At 40.8% G+C, this 14,779-nt stretch overlaps 3 protein-coding genes across 4 annotated transcripts; 1 reads left to right on the forward strand and 2 right to left on the reverse strand.

Moving 5' to 3' along the window:
- Nucleotides 1-896: 896 nt before the first annotated feature.
- LOC6503441 lies at nucleotides 897-1,773 on the forward strand. Its single transcript, XM_001967451.2, has 4 exons — nucleotides 897-1,064; nucleotides 1,118-1,356; nucleotides 1,410-1,520; nucleotides 1,579-1,773. The coding sequence occupies exons 1-4, from the start codon at nucleotides 897-899 to the stop codon at nucleotides 1,718-1,720; spliced, it is 660 nt and encodes a 219-aa protein (XP_001967487.1). The 3' UTR covers nucleotides 1,721-1,773.
- A 5,474-nt stretch (nucleotides 1,774-7,247) lies between these two features.
- On the reverse strand, nucleotides 7,248-9,254 carry LOC6503407. The gene is made up of 4 exons (XM_001967452.4): nucleotides 8,672-9,254; nucleotides 8,426-8,601; nucleotides 8,242-8,358; nucleotides 7,248-7,564 (listed from the first exon to the last, which is right to left on the reverse strand). The coding sequence occupies exons 1-4, from the start codon at nucleotides 8,951-8,953 to the stop codon at nucleotides 7,444-7,446; spliced, it is 696 nt and encodes a 231-aa protein (XP_001967488.2). The 5' UTR covers nucleotides 8,954-9,254; the 3' UTR covers nucleotides 7,248-7,443.
- Nucleotides 9,255-10,032: 778 nt separating this feature from the next.
- On the reverse strand, nucleotides 10,033-14,686 carry LOC6503406. 2 transcript variants are annotated; one of them, XM_044717311.1, is made up of 6 exons: nucleotides 14,405-14,686; nucleotides 13,595-13,806; nucleotides 10,823-11,036; nucleotides 10,532-10,743; nucleotides 10,284-10,394; nucleotides 10,033-10,225 (listed from the first exon to the last, which is right to left on the reverse strand). In XM_044717311.1, exons 1-6 carry the CDS (start codon nucleotides 14,684-14,686, stop codon nucleotides 10,048-10,050), a joined length of 1,209 nt encoding a protein of 402 aa, XP_044573246.1. In that variant the 3' UTR covers nucleotides 10,033-10,047. The 2 variants fall into 2 exon arrangements, with proteins under 2 accessions (XP_044573246.1, XP_014759141.1); XM_014903655.3 differs by lacking the exons at nucleotides 10,532-10,743; nucleotides 10,823-11,036.
- Nucleotides 14,687-14,779: the final 93 nt, after the last annotated feature.

Raw genomic sequence — 14,779 nt, forward strand, 5'->3', positions numbered from 1 at the left:
CCATCAATCTGCATCAAAATCTAGAAACACCATATTTTTTCGTTTTTTCTCACATTTTCTGGGGGATTCCCTTCCAAATAATGAAAAATGCATGGGGACGAATATATGGCCCACTGCGAAGGCTATATCTTTCCTAATAACCATCCGATTATAAAGCGAAATACCTTAAACGATTTGTAGGTCGATTCTCCACCAATCCATCAATCAAAATCTAGGAAGAAAATATTTTTTTAATTTTTTTGAACCATCCGATTCTTGAGCGGAATAAAGCATCCGTGGCTAGAACAAAAGTCCTTTTGATATAAGCCCTGGAAGGGTAGATCTTGTATTGTGGTCAGCAGCATCCCAAATGGAAGGCAAAGAGCCGCAGGAGCTTTCAACTAAAGCCAGGTGGCAACAGGCAACCGACAACAGACAGCAGAAACACTGTAGCACTCGTGGATGTGTTCGATGTTAAGTCCCAGCCAGAGGCGATTGCTTTCTGGCCCACGCACAATGCCATTCAGGCCTTTGGGCTGAAATGGTAAGAGCACATGAGGCCATTTTCATCAGTGGCATGTCACTTTGGTCAGAGTTGAAGAACCATAGAGAAAATGGAGTTGCGGTTTTTAAATCTTTCCATCAATGTCTAAAAGTATAGTTTGTTTTGCGCAATTCTTTATGGTTATGGTTGTATTACAAAGTGTTTATAAATATTTGAAACAACAATGATTTGTTGTTCCACTTTAATACTATTTTATTTATTTTGAAACTAAAATTCTATTTTCCTCAGTGCTGTAATGTTTATTTTCTGTCATGTTTGCAAAAGTCTCTGACGATTTCTTGAGCAAACTAAAAACGGCATTTCCCATTGCTGCCACAAGTTGCTGCCACATTGCCTGCAAAATTAGTTGACCATGCACTCCAGCAGCAAGCAGTTGGCCCTGCACCTTTTTCTCCTATTTGTAGGTAGTTGCAGTCCTGCCAAAAAGCCCTACCAGTCCAATGGGACTCCCGTCCAGTCCGGTTTGAGTTTGAATCGCTCGAAGCGCGTGGCCATCTTTAATGGTTCGGGTACAAACAAGGTCGGTCATCAAAAGACTTTTCGTATTTCGACTGTCCAATTGTTTTCCCGCAGATTGTTTGTGGACTGGCTTATCCCATCAAAGAAGCCGATCCTGTGGAGTCCTTGTGGGGATTCATCAACTACCAAGCTCAGTATGTGCCCTCACCAATTCCCATCTATTGGTGGAGTTTCTGGAATACCTCGACCTTTGTTTCAACAGCTAGAACTTGGCAAAAGGATATAAAAATTCAACTGAGACGGGACGGAACTCGAATTTGGTTATACGATATTATTGAAACTGGCTTGGAGCGGTAAATAGCTATATAAATAATTGGCATTTACTTATAAATCCCTTTATTCTAAGATTTGGTGGGAAACATGGAGGTGCCTGTCTTCTAAGAAGCATTTGCGAGATATCTCAGAGACCCTTTCAGCACAATAATATGTTTGGTGAGATACTGAACGCTGTGCTGATGTAAGTATTGGCATTTTCTAATTAAGCAAATCAATTATATTTCATTATTGTGCTTCAGACCTCAAATAGACAATGTTCCTGGAAAATATTTGCAAGCCAGAGATGCTGGAAATGCTGGTGCTGACTGCACGAAAACATACTTCGATTGCACTAAAAAACTTTGGTGCAAACTTACCAAAATGACTAAGATGTCTTTCTAGGAAAATACAATTATATAACATTGAACACCAGAAAAGCTTTTTAAATCTTTAAACTTTACCCTTTTAATTTGTCTGAATTAAATTGCAAGTGTTAATGTTTGTTTAAAACATTCTCTCCTATCTAGTATCCTGTTTGTCTCCTTAAGTTTTATCGCTTAGCACCTTGACTCTGACATCAATTTAAATTAGTTTTGGGAAAACTTCTGCTTCTGTTTTCCAGGTCTCATTTGTATTTTTCGATTCTCGTTGTTTGTGTGTATTTTTATTGTTTCAGTTTTTTGTTCTCATTGCTTTTTTTTGTGGCGGGTGCTCGTGTGAGATTTTTACTAATTTCAAACCAAGTTGAACTGTAAACAATGTCAGCGCAGAAACCAAATGAAAACAAATGCAGCTAACAAAACACCAAGGGGCAAGGCCAGGAGCTAAGGGATCTGAGTTCTGGGTACTGGGATGTGGGACCTGGGATGGTGGGGCACTAACGAACAGCAGTCGTCGCAGCAGTGGCAGAAATTTTGTTGCATGCAAAACATTTGTCAAATGTAAATTAGCAAAGAAGTGAGGGGGTAAAGGTTCTAGCTGCCGCTGCTGCTCCTGCTCCTGCTCCTGCTGCTCCGGCTCCGGCTCCGGCTGCTTCTGCGGTTTTTTCTTTTACCAATGCCGTCGACTGTGGGAGGTGATGCATGTGGGCCGGCGAGTGCCAGAGGTTGGAGGGACGTTGAACGGGTGTTTGCCTGGTACAAATCGCATAAAATCACACTTAATGCCCGCAGGCAACATGCAGCATGTAAAAAGTGCAGCGAGGCGTGAATGTCGCTGGCACACAAACTTTTGCATGTGTACAGGACACACACACGGACATGCACAGGAAGTTATTTTTAAATAATTGAAAATTTTTGATAACTAATAGTAAAAATATTTAATTAATTTTGTTAAAAATTTTGTGTAAATTTGTAATGAAAATTTTAGCCAATGAATCAAATTGCTAAGATTTAAAATATTTAAAATATTTAAGCTAAGATCTTGAATAACAACTATAACGTTGTTTTTTAAAAAAATAATTATTAAAAATCATAAAAAGGTTATATAAACAAAAGGTTATAAAAAAGAGCATTTATTTTGGATCTTAAAGACACTGTAGTTAATCGCCCAAAACTTTTACTTTGCTAATTTTTGTCAGTGCCCCTAAAAGTTACACACATTGGTGCAATGTTGCAGCTGAACGCAAATGCGGAAGCATTAACATGGTCACAACCGCTCCCCTCCTACCAGCATTTCTTCCCTCCAGACCGGCTTCTCCTGCCGGCTTCTATTGTTCGCAATTATCATGGAACGCAAAGGCAATGCCTAATTTTTGTTATCCGAAACGTTTCCTTTGCCTCGCTGCATTCACACTTCTCATACCGCACACCCACGACATCCCCCCAAAAAAAATAAAAAATAATCATCAAAAAAATACGTAAAAGTACAAGTCAAACTTTAATAAGCGCAATTTCTGCTCTTCTTGTCGTCCTCGGTGGTCCATACGGCGTATGAGCAATTTGCATTTGTTTGTGCCACGTCCCTTTAGCCTCCTGGGGGGCCCCCAACAAAGTTCCTGGCGATGCTCTCAAGTGAATTTTATCGCACCCAGATACCAAACAAAGCAAGTTGGCTTCTGTATGCGCGGTTGAGCCTTAAGCAAATTCAACTTATAATTAAATTTCGAGAATGCAAAGAGGTAGATAGCATTTAAAAAGCTGCCTCGCAGAATGCCATGCCCTTGGAAATGTGATCTTCTGGATCTTGAGAAAATTTCTTGACGAATTCATGATCTATGGTTTAGCAGGTTTGGTTTAAAGTCATTGACTTTTAACTTATTTCACACTATGGTGCGAGTGTTCAATGAACTCTATGGATTCAACGAGTTCGACAAAACGTAACTGGTACCGCATTTCCTTATAAGACTGTTACAATTTCTTAAGGAAATGTGGGACAGTTGGCAGGAAAAATTAGCACCTTGGGTTAATCACTCAAAATAAATTAGCAAAATGTGCGCTATACCTTATTTCTCATATTTTTTATTTGTGTAAGAAAGCAGAACTTTTTGAGCTTCCTCGCGTACCGTGCCCCAGAAAGGTTGTTGCTGGTTTTCAGAATTTTAATTATGTCAAATTTGCTCAGCTTTCCGTTGCAACTGGTTCTGTTTCTGTTTATTTTTTTTTTGTGTTTCAACATGGTATTGCTTTTGCTTTTTCTGGTCTTATTGTTTTTGTTAGCTGGCAAATGTCAGCAGCCAATTAGAGAGAGTGAGCGAAAGGCTGCCACTGTTGCTGATGTTTCTGCCACTGCCACGGCTGCTGCTGCTGCTGCGTCTTCGTCAACGCGAGTCACTCAATGTCACGCTACCTCTGGCTTTTGCAGTTGTTGCCCCATCAGCTGTAGATATTGGGGCTCGGGATCCCTGGGTCCCAAACTCCCCTAACCAGTACGGTGTCGTAAGGTCGGTATGTATTCGGCTGCCAATGCCCTCCCCATCACTTCAGCTCTCAGCCTGTCCACGCCCCCCAAAAGCCCTACTTGGCCTTGTCATCATTTGCATAAGAAATTTATCTCAATGAGTAGCTAATTGGGAAATTGTGACATGCCCGTTGCCTCTTCCCCAAAGGTTTCAGATCCGCCATCCGTTCTTTGCCCCAGTTCCCCAAAGTCAACAAAGAGCTGCGCAAGTCCATGGCACGTTAGTTTTATTGCGCTAATCCTTGAACTAATTTAGAAAGACTGTGATGGAAGCTGGGAGCGAATCGCTGATGTCGAGAGTCTTAGGATTTTAAAATTAAGTTTAGGCATATTGGTTTTTATAATGGCAGTCATAGGAATAGGTGGTGGGCTAGCCATAATAAAAAATTACTTAATTCAATTTAATAAGATTTAAAGTAAGATGTAAATCATTTTAAATAATAAATAATAACTGATTTTCAACTATAATTATTGAAATAGGATATGACAGGAGGGAAAGGATATAAATGGGAAAAAAGTCTACAATTTTGAAAATACATTTTTTAAGTTGACGAAAAAATGCAATATAATCAGTTTATCTTCTCTTTTAGAACTCCAGGTTAATTCGTGAATTCGTTGATTCTTTTTTGAGTTCCAAAGCCAGATATAAGCTTAACTTTAAAAGTTAAAAAATTTTGGAGCTATTCACTTGCCCCATGCTGTCTAAAGAGTGGCAATCAGCGTTTGACTAACTAATTGCGTATACGCTATGCTCTCTGCCATATCATAGACGGTTTAATTTAGACACACACACACTGGGAAGCTGGGAAGGGTAACACGCACACAGGCCCATGGCCACAAACTGAATTGGCTAACTGAGCTCATTAGCAGCCGCTGTCAGAGTCTATATTCCCTATCTAGGAACGGTGCAAGTGTGCGGCCTTTCGCCCAATCCCATCCAATTACATATTCGATAATGTGAGGCAAGCCAAATGAAATTAATTGCACATTTTAATTGACAACACATCAAATCAATTTGCATGCCAGTCACTCCGCCGCACCGCCCGACCAGACTTCGATTAATGAATGAATGAATGTGGAATATACATAGATAAATGGGAATGCAGCCGCCGGGTTGAGGTTTTGGACCCTGAGTCTTGCCCATTTACCCTCGATTGGTCCTTTTCGCATGCATAATGAGCCAGGTGCGCATTTTGCAGGTCCTTGAATGCCAATAAATTATCGAAGTGTGCGTAGGGACATGCCAATCTCGTCAATATGTATCACCATCATACATACAATGTCTGCAGGCCAATCACAAACATACTCCATACATTTTAAATGGTAGGAGGCCAAATAACTAACCACATCTGGTCGTTAATTTTAATATTAGCTGGCAAATTAGTGATTGTCAACATAATGTTGAATTTTGAATGCTTTCCCAAACTAAATAGGGTAGGAGGACGTAGAAGATTGCTACTTTACTGGACTTGGTCTTGAAATTTTTGCATTTTTGGATAATATTTCTAAATTAACTTTAGACACTCTTTATAAAAGTACCGAAGAATATATGCTTAATTCCAATTATGTGTGTGTTTACATGATTGTGATTGTCCTCAATTAGGAAAATTATTTAATATTAAAGTGGTGGAGAGTTCAATTAGTTAAAGTCACTTGCGTCTGAATACATTTCATTTGCACTCTTCCTCGATTAAGTGTCACTTACAGAGACCCTTCTGCCCATTTCCCTGCTATTTTAAAATTAATTATTATTGCGCAAACACACTGACCACGTCCATCACAAAAACAAAAATTGCAAAAGGGAAACGGGCTAAAACGAGAAAAATGCAAACATCACCAAAAAGGAAAATTAAACTGCAGGAGGCTACAATATTAAAATGGCATTTAGGTTTGCGATGTCAGCAAATGTAACAAAATAAGAATGCTGTCTTTTAATAGAAATTAAAAGGTAAGGAATAGTAAATACCTCTAAATATTCTTTAAAGTAATATAGAGAAAGTTCTTAACTAATATAAAGAAAGAAACATAAATTTAAATACTAAAAATTGCATAATATTGGCAAGGTCTTATTTGCATATTTAATCTCGAATAAGTATTTATCCTTTCCACCTGCAGTTAAAGTACATATGCGACATGTGGTTGCAGGAGTGGCACATTCTGCAATTAAGGTCAGTGGATGTGGGTGGGGAGTGGAGTTGACCCTTTAATGCAGCAATTCAACACACAGCCACACAATTAATACTTGATTAAGGTCGAGACATGGTTGTGGGTGTGAGAAAGTGAAACAATGTTTAAGGTTTTGCGGTCCAATTTTCCAGGACTGGCATCTTTTTCTTCGTTTTGTTGCGAAAATCCAGACTTGAGAAGCTGCATCCTGCAACCTGAAACAGCCACGAGGCTGTCCCTTCGGTCTGGTATGTGTGCATTTTAATGCCCCAGCATGCGTGCATGTAATTTATGTTTTTCGACTTAATTAAAGTTAATTTTTAATGCAAAAGGGCGGGCGGGAGACAAGCTTTGCCGGCCTCAGCGGTCATGGTGGCGTGACAAGTGCATCAAAGGCTGCCACAAACATTTTAACACCACTCGGAATTTTCATGCTGGTGACATTAAACAGCTGCAACACCAGCTGAAACTTTTGTCACGCAACGAGGTCAACAATGGCCACAGAATCCTTGCTATTATTTTGTTCTGGTGCAGATCCTTTTATTTTTTTTTTTTTGTATATTATTTTGTGCCTGCTCACTTTCAGCTGTTTAATAAAAATGCCAATTAAATGCACGGTGCTGATTGCCATTCGGCGGGTGGAAAAAATAACGAAGCACTTTGCAAAGTCCTGCAAATGGCACACAAGTTAATTATAAATTACAAATGGCAACAGCAGCAAATAAATATCAACTGCAGACATAACCAAAATAGACTGAAAAATACCCAGTCTTTGTTTCGTTTCTAATAGTTCGTTTCGTTTCCACAAATTTATATCTGTTTCTTTAATTTTTTTGAATATTTTTTTATAAAAATAACTCAAAGTAAAACATCGTCCATATTTTTGTTTATTTTTTCAAGCTTTAGACGCCCTGGGATAAATTACCAACCACTTTACAATATATTTATTCTTACTGGCAATGTTATTTTAGGCAATCAGTCGCTCTGGCTTGTTTAAGTCCAATTCAATCCCAATTTTAGTTTATTTTTTTTTATATTTAAACAAATACAGGTCCACATTATTAAATATCATCGGTATATGGTGATATACTGTCGAAACTCAAAGGGCAGTGGCTATGCATGATTTGTTCGCAATTCTCCTCTCGTAAGTGCGGCATGTGGCGTTTGTCGTGCTCATCCAGGCTGCAATTAAACAGATGCATTTGAACAGTATAATTTATTATCATATTCGGGGCAAGCACTCACGTAAAAACGTATTTTAATAATTTAAACAGAAAGCCCTGCTTGTGATCGCCCGACAGAGCCGTGCAATAGGCCTTCAAGACACAAGCCCGCCCATCCAAACCGCTTCGATCGATCAGTTCGTGGATCAGTTCGTAGGTATCCCTTCGGAAGGGTCTGTTCTCCCGTTTCACCAGCACTGGGGTATTGGCTCGAAAGCCATAGCCATGGGCCAAAAAGACGGGCGATTTGATCACATTATTTTTGGCATTAACGCGGAACTAGAAATTACTCAAAACTTTTAACTTCTATTGAGGGCTAAGAGCTTTCCTTGTTACCCACAAATATACGAGTTGTGTCTATAATGTCCAGATATCGTTTGGCTCGATGATGAACTAATGTGGAATTCTTTTCCATAGATGCAGTGAGTGCCACAAAAGTAAGAAACAGCCCTAAACGGAGCGAGACCATTGTAACCATCGTAAGAACTAAACTAATAGAATTTATAATCAAGAAACACAAGCTAAGAAAGTTCTAGCAAAGGCCTACAACGGGTTTAGTTTATTCTGATACTTATCAGAACATTGCTAATTGATGACTATCTGTGCTCTACTTTATTCAGTGTCTTGATTACTCACCTGAATATCAACTTCAACAGTTTGAAAAGCATGCCACTCTTCTTTCGGGGATTATCTACATCGTGAACGACTGTGCAGAAGGACTTCAACATGCAGGCTCTGCCATCAAAGCCATGCCTAAAGAGAAAACAATTATTTTGGGTTATAGTTACAGGCTGTTATTACAGACTATTCTCTAACTCACCCGTCTAGAGCCGTTTCTAGCTTTGAAAATAGATCGCGCTTAAACAATCGAAAGAAAACTGCGTTATCCTTTTTCTGTTCCTCGATTGACGGAAAGGGATAATTGGCGCGAAAACCGTATCCGTAGGCATATAGAGCATTTATGGTCCAGAGGTTGTTCTTGCCGTTGGTACGCCACTATTGGAATGGAAAAAAGGGAGCGTCCCTGGTGATTTGTTGCCAATTAGAGCCGTAATTCCATACCCACCGACATACGTGAGCCCTTGGCGAACTGGAGATATCGCTTGCCCCGACGCAGAATTCTGGTGGCGTTGCCCGGGTTAGAGTCGCTGTCTGGGTCGGATGTCGGATTCGAGCTGTCAAAATGCATGTCAGAGCCATTGTCGATGTGGGCTTCGGTCAGGCCGACGAGTCCATCAAAATTGTCAACGGGTTGAGTGACAGGCGGTGTCTGGTGGGGGTGGGTGGCCAGGATGGGTGGCACCACCAATTGCAACATCAGCAATGCTGCCGCTGAAAGGTGAACCATAGTGTGATGATTTTCCGCTAATTAATACCTCGGACGTGTGAAAGGTTGTATCGCCTGGAAGCACTTGACTTTTCCCAAATTATTTCTCGACTTAATTGCCGTTTGCATTCTTTGGTCCGGCTTGTGTCCAGTTCCAGGTCCCCTTGGCTACTGATATCAATCAGCTCTCGGATATATTTAATCTGGCTGACATAAATACGAGGGCCGAGAATGAGAAAGAAAGAGCAAACAAACAAAGAACGTGAATCGTCCACTAGAATTCATTTCAGATGCTTTGTTGCTACTGCTGGCGTTGCTTATTTATTTATTGCTCTGTCTGTGGTTTGGTGACATCTCGTGTCTTGGCCATTCCCACCACACTCTGCTTCGTGCCACTCCCACCTGCTATGGTATTCTAGTTCTGGACATGACATATACTTGTTAACACTTTTCTCTCCATCTTTCACTGGGCTCTTTCTATCGCTAAGCTCGTCTTGTTGACATTTCCAATTTCCCCATTTTCTATTATAAAAGTTACTTTCTGTGGTGTACTCAGGCGGCGTTTGGAAAATTCTAATAAACTGCACTTTTTTATTTTAAAAAAATATAGATACTATATTTAATACAAGGCTTTTATTAAAGTACTTCAATTCCAGCACATCCCTTATTGATTGGAAGCATAGTTTTTAAGAAGAGGTTTAAATTCCCATTCCTATATTACTCATCTATATTTCTATATCTATATTTCTTTCCAAACTATTTGGTTAAACAAGAATAAAAGCCAAAAACTCTTTGTCAAGCTTATTTTTATTTCCATTCAATTAAAGTCCCTCAGTGCCCTGGACGATGATGATGGCAAGCGATGCCAGAAAAGTGACGCAAACATCAGTCAGCTAGAGTTGGCTCACAGACACCATTAATTGCTTCCAGGAGCGGCAGATGCCGCATTGGGAGACCAGCTGGCAGAACCGGGCGGAAGATATATGAAGGGCCATTTTTTAGCCTGGGTCAACAAGTGACCTAACCTTTGGCTCCTGGATCGGCGAAGGTGCTGGGGCAGAGAGTTGACATTAAAAAGAATGTGATGAGAGCCATTTTTGAGTATCGTGTATTTATTATGCGTAATAATTTTTCGGTGGAGTCGAGTATTTGCCAAAGGCCAGTTCTATTAAGGAGAAGTGACAGTTGTACTGGAGGCAGTCGTCTTCATATCCATTGCGGTATGCCCGATCATAGTGAACTATATCCGCATTTTCGTGAAGTTCCCGTGAATAAAGTCTTTGCTTCGGCAGGCTGTGAAAAGTAAAATTAATAAAAAATTCATTTTCAATGATTTATTGTTTGGTCTTACCTGAAAATAACGCGAAGCATCTCACCAATCATGTTCATCTTGGTTTTCTGGAAGTACTTTCGACTTTCGCAAAGGGTTCTCAAAATACAATTTCGTCCATCGTAGCCCATGCTAGTGAGAAAAACAATTTTAAAATGTTTAAAAATACGATATTTTCATGATATTTGCATGTTCTTAGGAAGCACGTAATTTATTATGCCAAAAAGGATTTAAATAGAAATATTTTTCACGATCAATAGCCCCCTTACTTATCTATAATAGTCTCAATCCTTTGGTAGAGAGCCCTCCTTGACCGTCGCCGCAGGACGGCAGGAGCCACAGGATGCGTGGAAAAGCCGTGCAGGTTCTGCAGAACCCACGAGGTGTTCGGGAGGTCATAGGCCGTGCCCCAGTTCAGGCCGAAGCTGTTGTAGGCGTAGTTGGGGTTGCCAATGATGCCGACGGTGAAGCACACGGCCACCTGATCGAGTTCAAAAATGACAAAGTGCACTCAGGAGAGAATGGATGGCTGGGATTGGGGACTATTGGGTGGCACATACGGAAAGCGAGGAGCCCTCGGGAAAGCTGAGATAGCGTCTCGGACGACTGAGTACTTTGCGACGCCAACGGTCGTGCAACCGCTCCAAGTATGGTGTGGCAGAATTGGATTCAGAGTCAGATTCCGATGTGGATGTGTTGGCGAATGACGGAGAGGAGTCCTCCGGTGCACGTTCCATCATAGTCATCAATGTTGGCGGCGGCCATAAATCACGGCTGACATTTCCCGGGAAAATCGGGTTGGCGATGGACGTAAAAGAGGGCGTTGCATTTGTCGTTGCAATTAAACCGTAAATCAAAAACTTTGCAACAATTAAACGATAATTAAACAATACGGAGTGCGCGTAAATCATGGCAATGGCAATGGCCGTAGCTGTAGCTGTAGCTGTAGCTTGTGGCACGTGCTGCTCTTAGTGCGACCCGAAGAAAGACTGAAAACTGCAGCGGGAAATTCTCCGGCAAAGACAATGAATGGGCTGTGGGCAAAGGAGGAAAATTGCCAAAGTGCAAATGTGTCAATTGTCAGTTAACGTTTTAGAATGCTCTTCAGACACTTGCAGCAGTCACGTTTACAATAAACATGGCACAGGCCCAAAAGGTCCAGGGACAGGGGCTAAAAGGTGGCGGGCCCAGGACCGACAGGTTCTGTAACTTAATTGAATTGCCTGCACATGCAACTGCACCGGCATCAGCATCAGCATCGGTATTTGCACCGGCACTGGCACCTGCACTTGCATCAGCGCCAGCACCTGTCGATGCCGTGCGAAGAGGTAACTGCCTGTGGAAGTCAAAGATGCGATGACAGAGATCGATGGGCTGTATGGGAATGGCGTTCATATTTGCCAACTGTTTGGGGGGGTCAAGTAAGGGAGCTATCTACTTTTAAAGTGTATTAAGTTCATAGTGATTTCTTAAGAAAATGAATGTTTAAGTCTTTGAGAACATTTAAGTAACTTAAGTTTAAATATAATAGAATCTATAGAATCTGTTTCACAAGGAACCTTAGAAAAATGTTTAAAGGATACTTCGTATGGGGGCGTGAAAAGTTTTTAGCTCTTTCCCCGGATTAGCCGACACGTCTACGGACGTTGGCTGTCAAGTTGAATGCTGTGGCCTGGGAGACAGGCGAGCAAACAAACAAACAACTTCATTAACCCCATAGGGCATACATCGCATACACAAAGACAAGAATACACCCCCAGTCAGCTCTCCACTCCGGATCGGCATCGGCATCGGCATCGGATAGAGGCAATTGAGGCCGGGGATGGCGCTTAGCTGACCCATTAGAGGGAAAAGCGCTCGTAAACCAGAGGGAGCCAATGCCAAAAGTCAGTGAGAAAATTGCCGGGCATCAATTGTGGGATGCTAAGCAAAACAGACAATCGAAAAGCGAAACCAATCGAGGGAAAACAATCATGAAATACAAGACGAGCACACAAGACACCGAATTCTCGACACGTGAGCCGTGTTAAGGTCAAAACGAAAACCAAAGTAAAAGCCAAAGTCGTTGCTAAAGCCAAAGCCAATGCCGAAGCCGAAGCCAAAGCTAAAGCCGGTCGAAGGACAAATATGGCAACTTTTTGACGACCACTTGAAGCTTAGCTGGGATGTGGAATTCGACATCTAAAAGGGGCCCAAGTCCTTTGATTACCATGACAATGCCTGTCACTGTATCCCTCCAACGAGTGATACATATTTCTTGGTGTTTGTGTGGGTGTTCGTTCGGCTTGTCGACGGGTCGTTTTACAGATTGCAGATAGTTTAACATTGCCCACCACATAACTCACCCCAATTACGGCCTAATTTGTTATGCATTTTTCGCATTGGCTTCAAGTTAAAGTTACCGAACCACAGACTTAGACTCAGACTTGGACTATTCCTCTGCGGATATTAAACTATTTCCGAAGCATACAAAAAGCCAATTTAAATGCTAATATAAAATACCAACATTTTATTATTATGCCAAGAGCACGCATCCCCTACAGATTCCCTAAGAACCGTGCTAAAAGGGCGGGGCGTGACAGCCAGGCAGGCTGGGTGGTTTTTCGGGCTGCCAAGTGGGGCATGTTGGGGTGGTCTGGATGGAGTGGGGTAGGGACAACGACCACTTCGGGTGCAAGTTTTCTCGGTCGCACTGTGCGTGATAAGCCAAGTGGCTTGGCTGATTTTGGCACAGACACACCCCGGTGGGCGGAAACTTGGAGACGGGTGGGTGGTGGATGGCAAATGGAGGACCTGATCCTTGAGCCATGAAAATTATCTACATATGTACGAGTGGCAGCATTCGGAGTACAGTGCGGTCTAAATAGTTCAAATAAATAATTAAAAGTCTATTCATTGAAATATATAAAATGTAAAATTAATTACTGGGCGGCAGTAAAAACCATATCTCTTTTTTATAATCTAATTATTGCCTTTCGGATTTAACAGATAGTTAAATAATTAAATCAAACCAAATCAATAAACTTCGGCATTAAAACCACAATTAAATTAAATAGCTTTTACCTCAAAATTTAGTTGAGTGCTTAATTATTTTGAAACTTTTCATATTTTAGGACTATCTATGCAATCCCAGACTCTTATGGCCTTACCTTTATTTAAACTGTAAAGACACTTAATAAAATTATAAACAAAGTTCATTTGTTTGCAAAACTTTCGAATGACGTGAAAATCTCAGCTCACAACTTTGTATAAATTTTCACACACAAGCACTCTTTGGCAGGTGAAGGGTCGTTGAACCCCGTCTGACCACGTCCACCTTCCACCCCACTCACCTGTCTATCATTGTCTCCAAACGGCCGTAGAGCTCACGTCGATGTCTGCGTTTGATTTGCGCCTTGGCCGATTTCTTTGTGGTCCATCCATGGGCATTCTGGAGGACCCAGGTGACGTTGGGCAGGTCGTAGGCAACACCCCAATTGATGCCCAAACTGAGGTACAAAAGATTGGGATTGCCGATGACACCAGTGGTCAGACAAACAGCTCCCTTAAAAGGACACAAATTTCTTTGATTTATTCAGATATTTGGAGTTTCTAAAGAGTATATTAAAAGATCAGTTTTATTTAAAAAATCATTTCAATAAAAAATCAATATACATTTTGTTTGTTCTTTTATCATACAGTTTGTACGCTTCAGTATATGAGAATTAATTTTAAATTGTTAAAAAAATTGACTTAATAAACACTAACTTTTTCTTGTAATTGTAAAAAGTTTTCAATAAAATGGAATATTGCTTTCCTCGGGGCTTGAAATTATTTGTTTTCAGATTTTTTTCGAAGCTGTGGCTTAATATCCTTTGACAGAATTTTTTTAAACAAAATTAAACATAGTGGTTTTATTTTATTATACTAATGTACGAATGTATATACTAATAAAACAAAATGGTATACAAAGATTCAATTAAAAATAATACAAAATTCCCTTTTTTTCTAACATATTTAATTAGAATTATACATGAAACGTCATATTAATAGTAAATATAAATTCAAAAGTAAATAGAAACTTTGTGAAAAAATAAGCGAAATCTCTAACTGTGCAAAAGGCTGGCATTTGTGTCCCATTGTTTGTTGGTTCATTGACTTACCGAAGCTGACGAACCCACGGGAAATGCCACAAAACGCTTGCCCCTCGAGAGCTTCCGTTGCGAAAGTGGGGCCGCATGTGGTGTCAGTGGGTCCTGGTCGAAGTCGGTTTCCTCTTTTGTGACGAGTCCTGGCGGAGGCAGCGTGACATTGTTGACTTTGGCGGCTTCGTGACTCGTTGCCGGAGCAAATACATCCAGCGATTCAACGGATTCACTCTGGCACAGGCCCAAGAGAGTTGCTTTGCAGAAGAACAGTGGTAGCATCTGCCAAGTTGTAGACATCTTTCCAACTGATTCAAAGTTTTGATTATTGATTTCCACCACATTTCTTTCATCTTTTTGTCAATTCGTCTTACAAAACAAAGGCCAACATGT

This window comes from Drosophila ananassae, chromosome 2L, assembly GCF_017639315.1.
Source record: "Drosophila ananassae strain 14024-0371.13 chromosome 2L, ASM1763931v2, whole genome shotgun sequence".
Lineage (NCBI taxonomy): Eukaryota > Metazoa > Arthropoda > Insecta > Diptera > Drosophilidae > Drosophila > Drosophila ananassae.